General features: G+C 36.8%; 1 protein-coding gene across 1 annotated transcript in view; it reads right to left on the bottom strand.

The window, feature by feature from the left end:
• Nucleotides 1–20,038, bottom strand: part of PCLO (piccolo presynaptic cytomatrix protein) — a 392,880-nt gene that overhangs the window by 350,365 nt on the left and 22,477 nt on the right. Inside the window, exon 3 of the mRNA XM_035020471.1 lies at nt 15,092–16,477. Coding sequence (XP_034876362.1) covers nt 15,092–16,477 — 1,386 coding nt within the window. The remainder of the gene's footprint in view (nt 1–15,091; nt 16,478–20,038) is intronic.

The raw sequence follows: 20,038 nt of genomic DNA on the forward strand, positions 1-20,038 counted from the left end.
GCTAAGCATGGAGCCTGACGTGGGGCTCAATCTCACAACCCTGAAATCACAACCCGAGCAGAAACCAAGAGTCCAACGCCTAACCTACTGAGCCACCCTGGTGCCCCGAGGTTGGCATTCTGAATCAGTATTCCAGTTAATTCCAGTATTCCAGTACCTTATTCAGATACACATCTGTAATAACTATATAGGATTAATTCATCCACTCCACAAAGATTCTGCATGAGTCTACTGTATGCCAAGCACCCGGATTTTGTGAGAGTATACTGTATGTCAAGTGCCTGCATTCATGGAACTTATATTCTAGTGAGGGAGAGAGATAATTTCCAAAAATCACCATAAATTAATAAATTAACTATTACGTTACAAGATAATAAATGTTATGAACAAAAGAAGAAAAGAAAGGGTGAGAAATTGTTGCATTATGGAAAGCAGATAGGAGACCATAGTATTAAATGGTGGTATAGGTTAGCCTCATCATTAAAGTGATATTTTTAAGCAAAAAAAAAAAAAAAATTTAAATATAGAAGGTTCTTACTGTTTCATGTAAAAAGATAGCTCATCTTTCTATTTCTTCTGTACTTGAAGAACATGGGCAAAGTGGTACATGTGCATGTATAAGACTTTTTTGAAGGACTTTAAAAATCCTTGCAGCAAACATAGGACTGAATAACTTTCAAACTATTTCTAACTATAATTATAATGCTGTTAACATGAAGCATGCCTTTCCCGGTACATGCCATTCCCCTAAATTCTATTTTTCCCTCACTGAACAAACATGTATTGACTACCTACCATGAACTGGCCTTTTATTGGTACTGATAGTGCTCCAGGGTCACATTCTGGTGAGATTACACAAATAAAGAGAAAACTGCAATACTATAGAAGAGAGCTGACTGAAGTATGAGAACATGAGGGGAAAGGATATTTGACATGAATCTCAAAAAACGAATGAGACAAAAATGCAAGGAAGTGGAGACCACTGAGGCACAAGCAAAGTACAGACAAGTGAAAGTATATACTTTGATCATGGCATTGAATATAGTCTTACATGAGACAAGATTAGGGATTCAGTAGAACATGATAAACAAGGACACTGCACAAATAATTGGAAACTTTTTGGAGAATGAAATTTGAGAAACTGAATTTCCCCAAATAAAGTGTTTGGGGCCTTACTGCTGTAACAGAGATGATTAATAAGGCCTTGAACAAGGCTCTAACAGTGAGCATAAGAAAGACATAAGGGAACAAAGATACCTTTAGCAAATAGAATCAATACCAGTTGAAAGTCATAGCTTCTGGGGAATGAAACAGAAACAGAAGTCTGGAATGACTCTCTGGATTTATGATGCCTTTCACCAAGGCAAAGGAATACATGAGAAAGAACATGGGGGAGAAAATGATGACTTCAATATGGGACATGTTGAATATGAAATGTGTGTGGTACATTTTAATGGAAATTTTCCCTAGACAGTATAATGTATGGCGGCAAAAGAAAGAATTCTAAGAATAAGACAATGAAGGCATCAATTCAAATGTATTTAATATTTAAAATACTATTTCTTAAGGAGTAATGGGTCTTCTAGAAACCATTTATGTCAAATAAATAAAAAGACTGTGTGGTAAAATAAATTTTTTATCTACGAGGTAAAACAAAGTTCTACGTGGAAAGATTTCTCCTAGTGTTAATACATGCAATTTACATCTCTAAAAGAGATTAAATATAAAGCATTTGCTCATTTTTTTGACCAAGGAACATGTTTTTAGTATAGCATCTTATGAAACTACATTTCAATAAAATACATTAAAGAAAATGTCCTAGATTATTCAGACAAGTATCAGATTGTGTTGGGTCCATCAATTAGTACGTATCTTTATACTGCATTACATGCCACGAGAAAACTGACTCTAGGTGATTAAGAATTCTGATAAGCATGCAAGGTTTTTAAATAGAGGATGATTCTTTTTATAAAAGTCAAGAAGCATATTCGATCTTTGGCATAGCTCAGCTGACACTGTTCACTTCTCTCTTTACGTCTCTTAGGTCTATTCTTAATGGTTTTGTACACTTAGATAATACTTACATAATTACTTCTGTATGAATGTTAAAGTGGAGAGTATTTATTTGTTCAGTAGCTACTCATGTATTGCAGTATGTTGACGAGTTAGAAAAAAGTGGAAGAATAAATGCATGACATAGAATAGAAGTCAGAAGTCCAAAGAGTTTCATGAAGGCTGAGTGAACAGCCAAAGAAATTAGCAGGCATTCACACACACGGTTTACTCAATGAAAATTTATATTGTTTAACTGAGTGTTTTAATTAGCTTTCCTTTGGAAGTTTGACTCAGGTGGAAAGGTTCTATTTTTAGCAGGTGCAAAAGAAAACTGCTGGAGATGGTACTTTGAGATGAGGAGAATAGTGACAATAGGCAGTATGCAGAAAAAAATCATTCTACCTACAAAGTTACGCAACAGCGAAATAAGCTGCAACTAGGTGAAAAATGTGATTGTTACTCTGACATGCATAAAAGGTAATCTAAGTGAATACACAGTTAATTTCAGGATTTGAAAACAAGATGAACTCACAACCATCCTTTACCTAAGATATTTATTAGCTGTTAAAAGAGCCTATTATAGTATTAACAAAGCAAGCAACTGAAAATACTTTAGAATATTCCTTCTCTCTGCGCCTTCCCCAATGGGAAAATTAAAATGATACATCTTCTAACATTTAATTGTCCATAACAACATGTCTTCTAACATTTAACTGTCCATAAACACATTTTCTCATAACATTCTTAGAAAACAAAAGAGAAAAAAAAAGTAGTTAAGTCCAAGGTTAGGCATTCCACACATATATCTGAGGTTATTTTTATTCCAGTGGCTAATTCAATATGTAAGACATATTTCGATTTCTCCTGATGGTATTTTCACTTGACATTACACGTGTTAGAAACTGACAAGGCAGTATGACTCACATTTCTATGTGTTAATACACAACACTATGGGGCGCCTGGGTGGCTCAGTTGGTTAAGCGACTGCCTTCGGCTTAGGTCATGATCCTGGAGTCCCGGGATCGAGTCCCGCATCGGGCTCCCTGCTCGGCAGGGAGTCTGCTTCTCCCTCTGACCCTCCTCCCTCTCATGCTCTCTGTCTCTCATTCTCTCGGTCTCAAATAATTAAAAAAAAAAAATTAAAAAAAAAAAATACACAACACTATGTATGTTATCTCCCAAAATTAAACCTTGTGATATTTTAAGCCCTAACTTCCTCCCAGGGAAATTTCTATTTTTAGATCTGAAAATATACATATATAAATGTGCATACAGACACATACATATATATGTATATGTAGACATATATATATAATTTCCAATGTGAAAAAGCATTAAAGGAAAGCATATTGTTTCAATTACTTATATGAATATCTATTACCACTTTTTTCCTCCTACAGTAAGCTAAATCTACAGTAAGTTGTATAAAATGACTACATAGGTCACATTATCAGTATTGTAGACTGTCATATATAGAATAAAAACATTATTTTGCCGTCTGATTAGATAGATTTCTATCATTTAATAAGAGTAATCTCAGAATCATGCACATAAATCTGTCTGCATTGTGAAAATGCCATCGAATTTATTTTCAAATCACAGTAACATTATATTAATATGTAGGATTATGTAACCCACATACAATGGGACAAGAATATGCTAATAGATATTTATTCATGGAGTATGTATCTTCAGCTGGAGAAATTGCTTGTTTGAATATAAGACTGGTTTGTCTGCCTCTCAAATTGTCCTCCTGTTCTTGTTGTTCACAAAATTTAAGTAAAGGAAAAAAAAAATTAAAGGAGCTGCAGAAAACAAACTTAATGAAAAGAGTATTTTTACTTAGTACTTAGCAACCACTATCTGGCCCCAATCTTAAGCATATCATTTCAGTTCCCTGAGCCTCATTTTCTTAACCTAAGTAGGAGGTTTGATAAGTAGTCTTCTTTCATGGAACTTTCATGGAGTTGGATGAGAAGCAAACTCAAGAATGAGAGGTTTCCAAACAGGCAGCTTCCAGCCCTCAGTCAAGTGGTTGAAGTTGGCCAAAACCAGCATATTTTTACTTTTCACTGTTTTCCATCCTTAGTCTCCATATTAAACATCATTTTAAGGAGAAGTTCATAATATTTTAATTATGAATATAGTTATATTCATAATATTTTCCCTCTTGTGAAGGACAGTCCTCAGGGGGTCACAAATGCTCCTACATGTCTTACAGGTTATGCCAACAGTGTAAGGCCCTGGCTGCTCTTCATCTTGGTTATTTCTGAGTCTTGTGCATGCAGTGGGCAATCTTAAAGGATGAGGTAATGTCTTCCTCTAGGGCAAAAAGCAGGCTAGCTTACAGTTTGCATAAAAGAGGTGGGTTCGACAAGCTCAGTGTTCTTCATATGTGAAGAACCCGCTACATGTGCAGTATCGATATAGGCCCATATCACATGACTCACATGAGAGTCATGGAGGGCAAGATGAACTAATGCAAATATTATGATGTTCATGCTACCTGCTATGGTGTGAGTAATAATATTCTTTGTCTCTGACCCAGAAGCGTCGTGTCAATGACAGGCAACTATGAAATAGTAACAAGCTGATTTATTAGCTTATAAGTAGGGTAAAGTTAAGTCCTGGCCAGATACATACCCTAATCACTAGACTTTTTTACTAAGGCTTTCACAGATATTTAATATCTTTAAATATTAAAACTAGACTAATAAAAATAATAAGGTACTGACACTGCAGACTAAACATGTAACTGACAGTACAAGAGCGAACTGGATTTTAATGGAAATTTATTACATGACAAAGGATGCACTAAAAATCAGAGTAAAGGAACATATCTCAACATAATAATGGCCATTTATGAAAACCCACAGCTAACATCATACTTAATAGTGAAAAACTGAGAGCTTTACCCCTAAGAAACAAAACAAGGATACCCACTCTCACCATTTTTATTCAACGTAGTCCTAGAAGTCCTAGCCACAACAATCAGACAAAAAGAAATAAAAGCCATCCGAATTGGTAAGGAAAAAGTAAAACTTTCACTATTTAGCAGATGACATGGCCCTATGTATAGGAAATCCTAAGGATTCAACCAAAAAAACTACCAGAACTGATAAAAGAATTCAGTAAGGTCATAGGATACAAAATCAATATACAGAAATCTGTTGCATTTCTATACACTAATAATGAAGTAGCAGAAAAAGAAATTAAGAAAACAGTCCCATTTACAGTGCATCAAAAATAAAATACCTAGGAATAAACTTAACCAAGAAGATGAAAGACCTGTTCTCTAAAACTAAAACAGTGATGAAAGAAACAGAAAATGACACAAATGGAAAGATATTCCATGCTCATGGATTGGGAGAACAAATATTGTTAAAATGTCTATACTACCCAAAGAAACCTACCAATTTAATGCAACCTCTATCAAAATACCAACAGCATTTTTCACAGAACAAGGCCAAAAAAACCATAATATTTTTATGAAACCACAAAAGACCCCAGATGGCCAAAAGCAATCTTGAAAAACAACAAAACTGAAGGTATCACAATCTGAGATTTCAAGATATACATACAAAGCTATAGTAATTAAACCAGTATGGTACTGGCACAAAAAAAGACACATAGATCAATGAAACAGAATTGAGAGCCCTGAAATAAACCCATGATTATACAGTCAATTAATCTTCAACAAAGGAAGCAAGAATATGCAACAAGAAAAAGAAAGTCTCAACAAATGGTGTTGGGAAAACTGGACAGCTACATGCAAAAGAATGAAAATAGACCACTTCCTTATACCGTACACAAAAATAAATTCAAAATGCATTAAGCACCTAAATGTGAGACCTAAAACCATAAAAGTCTTGGAAGAGAGCATAGGCATCAATTTCTCTGACATTAGCCATATCAAAATTTTCATATTTGTATATCATATCATATTTTTCTAGATATGTCTCCAAAGGCAAGGGGGAAAAATAAACAAAAGTAAACTACTGGGACTACATCAAAATAAAAAGCTTCTGCACAGAGAAGAAAACAATCAACAAAAATAAAAGAAAGCCTACAGAACGGGAGAAGATATTTGCAAATGATACATCAAATAAAGAGTTAGTACCCAAATATATATAAAGAACTGATACAACTTAACACCCTAATAACAAATAATCCAATAAAAAAGTGGGCAGAAGACAACCACAGACATTTCTCCAAAGAAGATATACAGATGGCCAAGAGATACGTGAAAAGATGCTTAACATCTCTCATCATCAGGGAAATGCAAATCAAAACCACAATGAGATATAACAAATGTTGACAAGGATGTGGAGAAAAAGGAATCCTCATGCACCATTGATGGGAATGCAAACTGGTGTAGCCACTCTGGAAAACAGTAAGGAGGATCCTCAAAAAATTAAAAATAGAATACCATATGATCCAGTAATTCCACTACTGGGTATTTACCCTAAGAATACAGAAACACTAATTTGAAAAGATATATGCACCCTTATGCTTATTGCAGCATGATTTATTATAGTCAAGATATGGAAGTAACCCAAGTGTCCATCTATAGATGAATGGAAAACAAAGATGTGGTATATACTGCAATGGAATATTACTCAGTCACAAAAAAGAATGAAATCTTACAGTTCATGACAACAATGATGGACCTAGAGGGTATGCTAAGTGAAACAAGCCAGAGAAAGACAAATACCACATGATTTCATTTTATGTGGAGTCTAAATAACAAAATAAATTGAGCAAACAAGCAACAAAAAAGGAATGAGATTCTTAGAGAACTGATGGCTACCAAAGGGGAGTGGTGGGAGAATGGATAAAATGGGCAAAGGGGATTAAGGGGCACAAATTACCAATTATAAACTAAGTAAGTCATGGGGATGAAAAGCGCAGCATAGGGAATATGGTCAATAATACTGCAATACTCATATTGTGGTGAGCATTTCATAATGTATACAATTGTTGAACGACTATGTTGCACACCGAAAACTAATTTAATATTACATGTCAATGATACATCAATTAAAAAATTTAAAAAATGAAAAGCAAAAAAGAAAAAGATGGTCTGAACAGGTACTGTGTCATTAATATGAAGTGCATGGTGGAGAGGAAGCTACTCACTTCTCTTCAGACACTTCAGTACCTATGGACTGTTATATGGAATACTACCTTTTTTTTTTTTATTCTTATGTTAATCCCCATACAATACCTCATTAGTTTTAGATGAAGTGTTCCATGATTCATTGTTTGTGCATAACACCCAGTGCTCCATGCAGAATGTGCCCTCCTCAATACCCACCACCAGGCCAACCCATCCTCCCACCCCCCTCCCCTCTAGAACCCTGTTTGTTTTTCAGAGTCCATCGTCTCTCATGGTTCATCTACCCCTCCGATTTCCCCCGCTTCATTCTTCCCCTCCCGCTACCTTCTTCTTCTTCTTTTTTTTTTTCTTAAGATATATTGCATTATTTGTTTCAGAGGTATAGATCTGAGATTCAATAGTCTTGCACAATTCACAGCGCTTACCAGAGCACATACCCTCCCCAGTGTCTATCACCCAGTCACCCCATCCCTCCCACCCCACCACCCACTACAGCAACCCTCAGTTTGTTTCCTGCAATTAAGAATTCCTCATATCAGTGAGATCATATGATACATGTCTTTCTCTGTTTGACTTATTTCGCTCAGCATAACACCCTCCAGTTCCATCCACGTCATTGCAAATGGCAAGAGTTCATTCCTTTTGATGGCTGCATAATATTCCATTGTATATATATACCACCTCTTCTTTATCCATTCATCTGTCGATGGACATCTTGACTCTTTCCACAGTTTGGCTATTGTGCACATTGCTGCTATAAACATCGGGGTGCACGTACCCCTTTGGATCCCTACTTTTGTATCTTTGGGGTAAATACCCAGTAGTGCAATTGCTGGATCATATGGTAGCTCTATTTTCAACTTTTTGAGGAACCTCCATACAGTTTTCCAGAGTGGCTGTACCAGCTTGCATGGAATACTACTTCTGAAATTCAAATTATTGGAATAGAGTTTTATTTTTTTAATGTATTTATTTATTTGAGAGAGAAAGTGTGCACGTGCACAGGGGGATGCAGAGAGGGGTAGAGAGAGAGAGAGAGAGAGAATTTCAAGCAGACTCCCTTCCAAGCATGGAGCCCAAAGTGGGGCTCAGTCCCAGGATCCCAAGATCATGACCTGAGCCAAAATCAAGAGTCAGCAGCTTAACCAACTGAGCCACTCAGGTGCCTAATTATTAGGATAGAGTTTTAAAAGTAAAGTAAATGGTCATCAAGAAAGTAAAGGGAGAAAATATGGGACCAAATGATGTAAGTTCTAATATTTTGTACTGCTGAGTTTCCTAGTAGCAACTGACCCAAATATTGATGAATATAAATAGACACAAAAGTTCTGAAAAGAAGTGAGAGAAAACATTTGGAACCAGAGGGATCAGTAGAGAAGATGTCCTGACTTGAAGACTGGCATGGCCACATTATGCCCGTCAATAGTACAGATCTTTTTTTTTGTTTTTTTCAATAGTACAGCTATTTCTTTTTTTTTTTTTAAGATTTTATTTATTTATTTGAGAGAGAGAATGAGAGACAGAGAGCACGAGAGGGAAGAGGGTCAGAGGGAGAAGCAGATCCCCCGCTGAGCAGGGAGCCCGATGCGCGACTCGATCCCGGGACTCCAGGATCATGACCTGAGCCGAAGGCAGTCGTTTAACCAACTGAGCCACCCAGGCGCCCTGTAGTACAGCTATTTCTTAATGATGGTTAGCAACACCTGAGAACATCGATCCTTGGGCCAGCCCAGACCAGGCATTAGTAGTGTGTCTCTTGATGATGAGAGCCCTGAGAACTATCTGCTCAGTAGAGCACGCAAAAAGAACCAGCTATCTTGTGTAACATAAGGAAAATGAGCTCTGCAAAAGATAATCAGAGAGTGATAAATCTAATAATACTGTATTTTTCTTGTATAGAGAGAAAATAATAAATCCTACACCGCAGTATATCACAATGCATGGACATAGGCAACCCCAGAGTTAGATGATGGACAGGTAGTAGTAATAGCAGTATTTAAGGATAGAAAGCCTTACATAACAGTAATCAACATAAAATTATCGGGGAGATATTTTACATTTTTTTCATAGAGTTTTTTTTTAAATCAAATATGGAGGTTTTTTTTGCACTTAAGATAATCTTAATTTGAGTTAGCCACAGTGCTCATTAGCCACATCTGTCCAGTGACTATCTTATCAGACAAGGCATCTCTAGAGAAATAGCAGCAGGTATGAGAAGTTGGCCAGAATATAAACTGAGACAACCGCCCTGGAGAACAAGTTTAAGGTATAGATAACCTATGGTCCAACAATCCCACCCCTGGATATGTAACAAAAGAGGCTATGCGGATGTGATGGTAGAAGCCAAGATCAACAACCACTACTACCACCAATGGAACACCGAGATGTTCATAATTTTCATGGAGTAAAGTCTTTGTATTCATTGGCAGGAATATAATAGTATTTCTTGCAGCTGGAGCATGTTTTATGTCCTCATACTCACATATGTGAAAGTAGGGACATCATTTCATCATTCAGTCATCCCTTTCACCCACAAATGGTGACCAGTGGTGGACTTACCTGGAAAGAAAAATAATGCAATGATGCTGCCCTCTATGCTTCTGAACCACTCGACTGGCCCATTCTTCTAGGTCCAACCATGTAACACAGACACCTCTCTTCTGTGGGCCCCAAATGCTACCCGGCTTTCATGCACAAACTAGCAAATGTGTTGGTATGAAAGTCCTGGTAATTACCAACTGACACAACTTATAGGGTAAGATGAGGACAGAACAAGGGGCATTTGCTATCAAGTTCCCTAGGTTACTCACATATATGACAGGAGAGAGCCCACTGGCTCAGCCTCTGAATTCTACTTCTGTGGTTGGATAGCTGCCCTGTCCTGATATCCATTCTCCCGATCTCTAAAATCACTGTAAGACGTACCCAACAAGATTGTTGTCAGGAAGATGCCTGTCAAATACCAGCCTATTGCAAAAACAAAAACAAACAAACAAAAACAATAACCAAACCAGCAACAGTGACGGCTGGTTACCTTTTCCCATAACGCCTACACAATGTTTTGTCTGGATCCTAACGAGCATCATCTATTTACCTGTAATAGCCAAATAAAATTTCTGGGAATCAAAGAAATACAAATCAAAGGAACAATATTATAGCAATTTTAGACCTCCAAATTAACAGGTATCATTTTCAATGTTTTTACTCAAGTACGAAGAAGCTGCAGTAAAAGAAGGGAATCATGACACAGCAGTGGAGATGTCAAATGCTATCACATCTCCAAAGAGAATCTGATACTTCAGGGTCCTTGTCCCTTGATTCAGTAACATGAGTACTAGCAAGCTTTCCTTGGGAAACAGTTAAAAATACAAAATATTTAGTCTAAAAATATTCATCTTATTCATAATGAAAAAACTTGAACAGCCTAAATCCCCAATGTGAGAAGAATATACATGAAAAAACATATCCATATATCAAAATAGTTAAGTAATAATCACATTTAATAATATGTACAGTCTTTTAGTCATGTGAGGAAATATTATATAATCACATGTTAAGACTGGAATACAGAACTACCAGAGAGAACAGAATATTAACCATCTAAAAACCATAGAAGAAAAGACTAATGGAGAAATTACTTCGTTTAAATTTGTTTAAACAAAAGTTTATTTTAAATCCACATTTGGTACCCATCACCAGGCTAAGAGGGCATATTCTGCATGGAGCACTGGTTGTTATACGCAAACAATGAATCATGGAACACTACATCAAAAACTAATGATGTAATGTATGGTGATTAATATGACATAATAAAAAAAATTAATTACCAAAAAAATAAATAAATAAACCCACATTTGGATTTTCTGACTAAGTATCACTTAATAAAAAAGCAACATATCAAAATTCTCCTAAAAATTAAGAAATAAAAATTTTGTTTCAACCCATGAACTTGTCAACTTTCTCACACAAGCTAAAAAGTGCTACCAGTGTCCCTCTCTGCCATGCATGTCAGAAATATTCACACAGAATGCATTTCTCCATGACATAATTCTTTTGAAAATAATTATTGGAAGAATTGTTTTCTACATACTGATTTTTTATCATTCTTTTGGTTTTTAATTTTGTGTGTGTACGTACTTAATTGCTTTTTAAAGGTATTGGGCATACGATTTTTAAAGTATTAAGTAATGATTTTTCAAGTAAAAGCAAGATATGTGTTTGCCAAACTAAGAAATCCAGCACATGCCCACGAGGCTTTCCTTGAGTGTGTGATAGAGAAGGTAGAAGCCACCCCAGCTAGAGAGTGAAGATCTGAAGGGATCCCGGTTACACCACTGGGTCTTAATTGGCTCAAAAGGCCCATCTGTTGCCTAGTGACAAATATATGCTAGCTATTCCTGTATCACTCAGGCCCTGCATAATTATCCTACTAAGGAAGCAAAATTATGACCCTGGAACTTCCTGAAACATGAGGAAACGTGGTTTTAAGTTTTATTCCCATAGTAAAAAATTACTTTTGAAAGGTACAGTAAAAACAATAACATCATCACCCATTATGAGTAATTTTGAGTCCTTTTTGAATTTGAACTGAACCAGAATTACTAAATTCACTAGGTAAACTGATTGTCAACTTAGGCTGTTTTTCTCAGGATGCTTCCAAATTCTCTAAGATCAGCTCTTTCAGAAAGCCCTGCTGCTGCTTTTAAAACTCTTTCTAAGATAAGATATTCCCTGAGTTGGCAAAAGTTAAAGCCTAAGAGACTTCTTCCTTGCTATCAGAGGCTACTGGATCACGGTGCCATTTATACGAACTTGGCATCACACAGTTAAACCTTGAAGCTTAGGTTGAAGCCTGGCTACACTCCAGGGCCCCACAGGCAGCCCTTGGCACAGCTCAGGTGTTGTGGGGGATGCTGTGTATGAGAAACAGGAAGCCACCAAAGAGACAGGTGTGGTTGATTACTGGGGGGGTACTCTCTATAGCTCCCTAACCCATGACTAACTGTAACCAGCTCTTCTCGCCACCAGAGGAACAGAACAGCAAAAGGGGAAGGCAGAGTGGTACCCACAGGAAAAGAAGACCTGCCTCACAGTGATGAGGTAGAGTAGAAGCAGAGGCTTATAATATAAAGTTAAATGTGCTTTATTAGAATAATAAATGGAAATAGTTGATTCCTTTCTTAGAAATACCACTTCTTTGCATTGCAGGTATAAAGTCTGAGTATTTTCAGAACGTGCCCCCTAAACCTAGAAGGAAAGAGCAGAAAATATGAGGTTAACAAGAAATAAATATCACAAGCAGAATGGAGAAAGCATAGAAATGAAGCAAAGGTCAGGGAGAAGATGCTTCCCTAATCGCTCCTGACTGAAGGAAATGAGGAGAGATTAGTAGTAATAACTCTGACAGAGCACCACAAGTTAAGCCTATAAATCGTATTTAAAATTTTCTAGAAATGTATGTGTATGTATGCACACACACACATACAAACACAATGTGCCTTTCTTTTCAACTAACTCCTTCTGCCACTCCTCCCAAGTCCTTTGGGGTAATAATAAGAGGAATATTTGAACACCGAATCACTCAACCAACATCATTCACTCCTTTGATACCAGGTCAGCCAACGACTTTACCTATAGGCTGGAGGGCACTAAGGTCTTCTACTAACTGAAAACTTCACATGGACTAGCACAGTTAAGTTACACCAGGAACATTAGCCAACGTCTTTTGTTACATCAATTTTTTTTTTCTTCTCTGAAACATCTTCCAAATTCAAATAAATTACCACACAGCAAAATACTCTGAACAGTAACAGTGATCCCAGTGATCATATTTAAAATAGGATTTCACCTAAACCACCTGAATACTTGAGACCACTTATATTTTCAAACTACTGAAATTTCACACATGGCCCAGGTAATTCTGTGCCTTATTCAAGAAATCTCCTTTCCAAATTAGGACCCCCGACAAAAAAATAAAATTTACCAGCACAAAGAAAACCAAAGATTTTCCTGAAAACTTCATTGTCTTTCTACCCAAGGGCTCTCATTTCATACCTCCAAACACTGAGTGGATTCTCGTAATCACTATGGTCCAAATATATACATATACATATGTACACACACACACACACACACACACAATCCTCCCTCAACTCTACACTTTTTTTTAGTGTGCCCAAAATACATTTTATTTTATTTTATTTTTTTAAAGATTTTATTTATTTATTTGACAGAGAGAGACACAGCGAGAGAAGGACCATGAGCAGGGGGAGTGGGAGAGGGAGAAGCAGGCTTCCCGCGGAGCAGGGAGCTCGATGCGGGGCTCTATCCCAGGACCCTGGGATCATGACCTGAGCTGAAGGCAGATGCTTAACGAATGAGCCACCCAGGCGCCCCCAAAATACATTTTAAATGTAGACATTAGGTTTTGTTTTTAGTGATGCAGTTTTATAACTCTTAAACGGTACCGTGTTGACACGATCAGCTCCTCATTAAAGGGTACAATTTTTTAAGTCTGCGAAATAAATACAATTGTATTGGTAAAACCCAAATTTCTGCTTCATGAATACACAACCAAAAACAACTCTTCTAAATATATGGGAGAAATTTAAGGTTTGCTTTTTGTTTTGCTTTTGTATTGAATCCAAACCACTGTAAGTAATAATTATAGTGGTTACCCCTCATGAAGTGCTGAGGGAAACCAAATTTTATCTGCCTTTAAAATGGATCTCAGTTAACTCTATTCATCACAGATAAAGAGGATAAAAATCGGCTTAAGTCTGTAGAAACAATACTTTCACATGATGCTAATTATGTCAAAGCAACCTAATGTCTTTTAAAAGTAAAAAATAAAAAATGTATACAGTCTATTCTTCAAAAAAAATTAAGTCGAAAACACCCCAAGAATCTCTAAAGTTTCTTCTGTATAATTGCTAAAATCTGTTCAATTTTTCCATTCCAATGAATTACAAAATCAAAGAGAATGGAATAAAATAATCCTTAAGTATTTCTGATTTGTGTAAAAACAATGAACAATTATTTAAAATTCAATTCCAAAATGTTTATTAAACCTCTAAGAAAGCACCAATCATTTAACCCCTCAGTTTCCCAAGATCTAAATATTCTAACAGCCCTAACACATTACTAATGTTTACATTCATCCTTTAATATCTCTGTTAGGTAGAAATTTGCCTATCTGAATTTTGGTCATTTACATTGTGGGGAAAATGTCTCATCATCCCATTAAAAAAGTTTTTTTTAAAACACAGTTCCTTGACATCAGTCACTGAAACCCATGTATCTGTTTTTGTTTTTTGTTTTCTTTGCACATTTCTTATTAAAGTATTCTATTATATTTATGGCAGACAATAGCTCAAAGAGAATTATAAGAAGTCTAGGCCTGATAAGTCTGAACCACTATTTTCTAGTAGGCAATATTATTAACTTGCACTAAGTTCTTAACAATTTTTGTAAAATAACTGATCTCATGTTATTTATGGATCTGTAAGCAACTAACACTTTCTCTAAGGTAGTGGAGGCAGGAAGGATTGAAGACCATGGGAACGGTAAATTACAACTCCTACTTGCCGTTGGTAAGTGAAAACCGCGTAGTACTCCAAAGCTACAGGTCTTTAATTCACAAAAGATTGGGATAATTGTTACTTTAAACTGTCAGCTTATTTCATCTTCTTAATTCTGGTGCATAACCCAGAAAAATATAATTACATGAACTTTTAAAAAGAAATTAAGCCTGTAATAAGTAATTGAAACTATGCCATCAATATTGATAAGCCTTCTTTACTAGAAATGGTTTTTTGTGTGTTTTGGGGGATTTTTTTGCTCAGAATTTCGGCTACCAAAATACTTCAGAATAAACATGATTTACTCACATCCATAAGTAAGATATAAATCGCTTACCTCAGTCAAGTGCGGTGTAGGGTTAAATCCACAGAGATTACACACTTGATTCTTGCATTCAGTGCAAGTACTGAAGTTAGGAGGATCCTGAGAACCTACGTTGAGTTCAGTTTTGCAGAGAGGACAGGTCGATTCTGGTTTGGGGGTTTTCTCCAACTTGGGGGGAATGACAGCCTTCTGAGGCTCCGCTGCTGAAGCTTTGCTATCCTTAACAGGCAGGGGCTTCTTTTCTGTTTCTGTTCTTTTTACGGTTGGAACTCCTTCAGCTTTGGGCTCTAATTTTTCAGCCCCTGGAGCTTTTGTTTCTTTTTTCACAGGGATAACCTTTGCAGGTGCTGCTGGCACCTGACCCTGAGGAGGTGGCTGTGGCGGCGGAGGGCCTTGTTTCGTTGGGGCCCCAGGCCCACTCTGAGACTGAGACCCAGGCTGGCCTGCTGTGGAGATTAAATTTGATGCCTGGCTGAAGATCGATGCTCCAAACCCAAAGAGTTTTCCAGTCACAGTTTCTTGAGGCGTCGTAGGCTGTGATTTGGGGGCATCAGTAATACTTCCCAGATTCAGACTGAAGCGTCTTGACTGCTCCTGAGGCTTTGGGGGCTGCTGAGATGTGGGGGCAGTTTGGCCAGTGGTAGGTCGTGGGCCTGGGGGCGGAGGTGACCCCTTTGGCATCGGCTTGGCATCTGGCTTAGGAGTCATTTTGGTTTGTGCTTTCTTGGGTTCTTCCCTCTTTTGAACTGGATCAACTTGCTTTTGACCTTTGCTCTCTGAACTAGGCCCAGGATGTGAAATAATTTTTGAATCTGATGCAGGTCGGGGTATGACTTTAGAATCGACGGGGGTGACTTTTTCTCCTGTTGGTGGAAAACTCTGTGAGGGTTTGGCAGCATCTGTTTTCAGAGGACGGGCTGTTCTCTCTTGATCCTCTGACTGTACTTTGGAGCTTGGAATATCAGGTTTTGCTGCTATCGACGATGAAGACACAATGTCTGTGGCTGGTTTCACCGTCTTGGGTTGCTTTGGTTTGTCCTCAGCCATGGGGACCTTGGCCTGCTCAGACGGGACCGAAGGCTCTTTGGGAGGGGCAGGCTTGGATGAGGACTCGGCCACAGGAGGCTGCTTGGCTGCCAGTGGGGGAGATCCGTGAATGGTTGGTTGTTTCACTAGTGGTGGGGGCTTCTTAGACTCGGGGGCCTTTGAGATATCCTGTTTGGGTACAGTATCCTTCTTTGGAGAAGTCAGCTGTGGCTGTGGGGATGGTTTGCTCACTGCGGATGCAGGAGTAACGGGGGCAGTCTTCGGTTTGGGCTGAGGGGATGATGGGACTGGAGCCAGATCACCTCCTAGAGCTCTCTTCATCTGACAGTTTAAACAGAGCCACTCTTTTATCTAGAAATAATATGAAATAATGGTCAGAGACAGTAACAATGTAAAGACACAAAAACGTAATTTTAAAAAGGCATGGTACCATTTGAAGCTAATTGGCTCCTCATTTGAAACATAATAGATTCCAAATTATTTTACTTAATTTATATTAAAATATTATAATGTTAATTACACTGAAATATAATTAATGAACCTCAGAGAATTAAGCACTCTATATTTTAAGGAAAATTAAAAAATAAACATAAAGTTGTATTTTTTCCTAATGTTATTTTTTTTTTTTAAAGATGTATTTATTTGAGAGAGAGGGAGAGTGAGAGAGCACAAGCAGGGGGAGCAGCAGAGGGAGAGGGAAAAGCAGACTCCCTACTGAGCAGGGAGCCCAAAGTGGGGCTTGATCTCAGGACCCTGAGATCATGACCTGAGCCTAAGGCAGCCACTTAACCAACTGAGCCACCCAGGCGTCCCTAATTTTGTTATTCTTTGCCCCTGATTTACTGAAAGTTTGTACCCTTAGAAATAGGAAACACTGTTTCATAAAACGATGAATTATAACATATTAGATTCCACAAATTACTTACATTAGATATTTTCTCTATTGATGGCTCATATACAATTTTTAGTTACACAATCCAGTGTATGCCTGTCAAATTATTAACACATTGCTAATTTCTTAAATTAGCAGAGCATTACTTTCCCCTCTGAGGCAACATAATCAAATGTGTGAAAACAAAAACTGTCAACCACAATGGGTTAGAAAGAGAACATTCTCTGTTAAGAAAATAAGGAAAAAAACAATGGCATCTCTTCAAATTATCATAAATAATAGCATGATTTAACAAAGGAAATATTTTTTCCTCATAATTTTATGAATATACTAGAAAGAGCAGTATAAGTAAGCGATACACTTATGCAACTGGGGAGATATGTACAGATGTGAGATATACATCACATCTATAAACACAGGTTCAGGAGTAAGTGCATCTGCTCATTTCATATTGCATCAATTATAAAAAGGAGATGCTGAATTTGATACTTATTTAGAACATAATTTAAAAGTACCTTTGTTTAGCATAAGTCAATCAAAGACAATTATCATATGGTTAACTGTCCATATGATATGGACAACTGTCCATATGATATGTGGAATAGGAATCCACAAGAATAGCACAGAGGATCATAGGGGAAAGGAGGGAAAACTGAATGGGAAGAAATCAGATAAGGAGACAAACCATGAGAGACTCGACCCTGGGAAACAAACTGAGGGTTGTAGAAAGGGAGATGGGTAGGAGGATGGGATAACTGGGTGATGGGCATTAAGGAGGGCACATGATGGGATGAGCACTTGAACACTACATCAAAAACTAATGATGTACCATATGTTGGCTAACTGATTTTAAATAAAAAAAATATAAAAATAAATAAAAAATAAATAAAAATACCTATGTTTAACATTTATCTTTTTCAATTCCAAAATAATATATGATTATACAAAATTTTAAATATTTCCGAAGTAATTTAGAACGTCAAATTCTATATGATGCAATCTTCTCCACCCAAAATAACCAATGTTACCAGTTTAGCCCTGAGGTTCTAGGTACAGAAGTCTAATGGTGAAAAACTAAATATGTGGAACAGAGGTACCAGAAAAGTTTTCCACAGTACAAAAGTATGAAGTGTTAGGCTGGCAAAAAACATGCTCCTTATTTGCAAACAATTTCCTTTTGAAAAGAAATCGAAATAACCTTTCCTAAACTCTTAAAAACTTTTGTCATTTAATAGGTTATACTGGTAAGCTTTTTTAGTAAGAAACTTTATTGAACTATTTTCTTAATCATTAAAATGGTTTTAAAGTAAAAAAGCACACTGAATCATTTAAATTCATGCACTGGTATAAAAGGGCTTATTTTGCAATCTCATGGAAAGCAAACTTTTGTTTAGAGAAGGTTAAAGAGACTGTCAACTCTAACATGTTATATTTCTGTTTAAAAATGTGAAAAAAGTAAAATTAAAACATTTGTTAAAAATGGGTGGAAAGTACTTGGGTGTTCATTACATTTGCTTTCCGTATGGGGGTTGAGTATCTATGTACTTGTAATATTTTTATCTTGACTTTTCTGTATGTTTGAAGCATTTCCCAAAATGACTTTTTATACATATAAATATTTGAATCCCAAAACATAAGCAATTGCTACTTATGCTGGTACCCTGACAAAAGGTGAGCTAAAATGTAAGAAAACTTTCACTCCACTTTACCCCCTTCTTGATGGACAGAAACTCCTCCATAAATACACTTTTACCTACTCAACCATCTCCCCTACTGCCAATGTCACTTCAGCTGTTCTACTGTTCATTTTTTCTCATTTGTCTTTTTCCACAGCCTTAAATGATACCACATCACCTCATAATCATACGGACAAAAAATATATATATAATTAAAAGCATTATTTTTTACCTATGCTTTGTCACTGATTTTTTTTTCCTGTAAAACATTATGAGATGTGCATCTACATTAACCACATTAAATTATAAACTCCTAGGGTTAGTGACTTACATTATATAGTTAATTGCTCTTAATCTTTTTGACGAGTGTTATAACCAAAGCAGATGCAAAATTCATTCACCTATTCCTTTTTAATTTTTTTTTTGTTTTTAAGTAAGCTCCACACCCAATATGGGGCTTGAACTCACAACTCAAGATCAAGTCTCATGTTCCACCGACTGAGCCAGCCAGGCACCCCCGTTTCATTTCTTTTCTTTCTTTTTTTTTTTTTTTAAGATTTAATTATTTGAGAGAGAGAAAGAACATGGAGGGGAGGGGCAGAGGAAGAGCGAGAGAGAGAATCTCAAGCAGACACTCCGCTGAGCACAGAGCCGGATGTAGAACTCAATCTCATGACTCTAAGATCATGACCTGAGCCGAAATCAAGAGTCTGACTCTTAACCGACTGAGCCACCCAGGTACCCGAGCCACCTATTCATTTCTTATTCAAGTATTTATTGAGCAACTTCTACTTGGCACATAGCACTGAATAAAAGAGACAAAAATCTCCATCCTCCTGGAGACTACGTTATAGTAGAAAAGTCAGATAAGAAACAAGTTAACATATAACTTGAAGATAATTATAGATATGTAATAAGTATCTGATGATACTGTGATGACTACTTTTTTTCCTTTCTTCCTGCTTGGAAACTTCCTCCCACCCTCCCCACTGAACACTTTCCTGGATTCATTTGGTTTTATCAGTAAAACTGTAAGTTTCTCTGCAACATGAACTTTGGAGCTTCACGTGTAGCTAGCAGGTAGGCTCTTGTTCCACTTTGAAACTACTGTAAAATGAGAACACTACCAGATCATATCAAATGCATAATTAACACTAATACTGGGAAATACATTCTATATTGCCCTTATTCCAAAATCAAATATCCCCTTGTACTTTATAAATGTATAGGACTCTTGTTTCCACATAAAGACACAAGGGAGAGTTGGGAAGAGAGGTAGAAAACCCAAGTCACTGCCTCTTCATAGAGGAGAATTCTGCTTTTCTCTTAATACACCGTTTTTTT

The sequence above is a fragment of the Mirounga leonina genome, unplaced genomic scaffold (assembly GCF_011800145.1).
Source record: "Mirounga leonina isolate KUSES-001 unplaced genomic scaffold, KU_Mleo_1.0 Mir_174, whole genome shotgun sequence".
Taxonomy (NCBI): Eukaryota; Metazoa; Chordata; class Mammalia; order Carnivora; family Phocidae; genus Mirounga; species Mirounga leonina.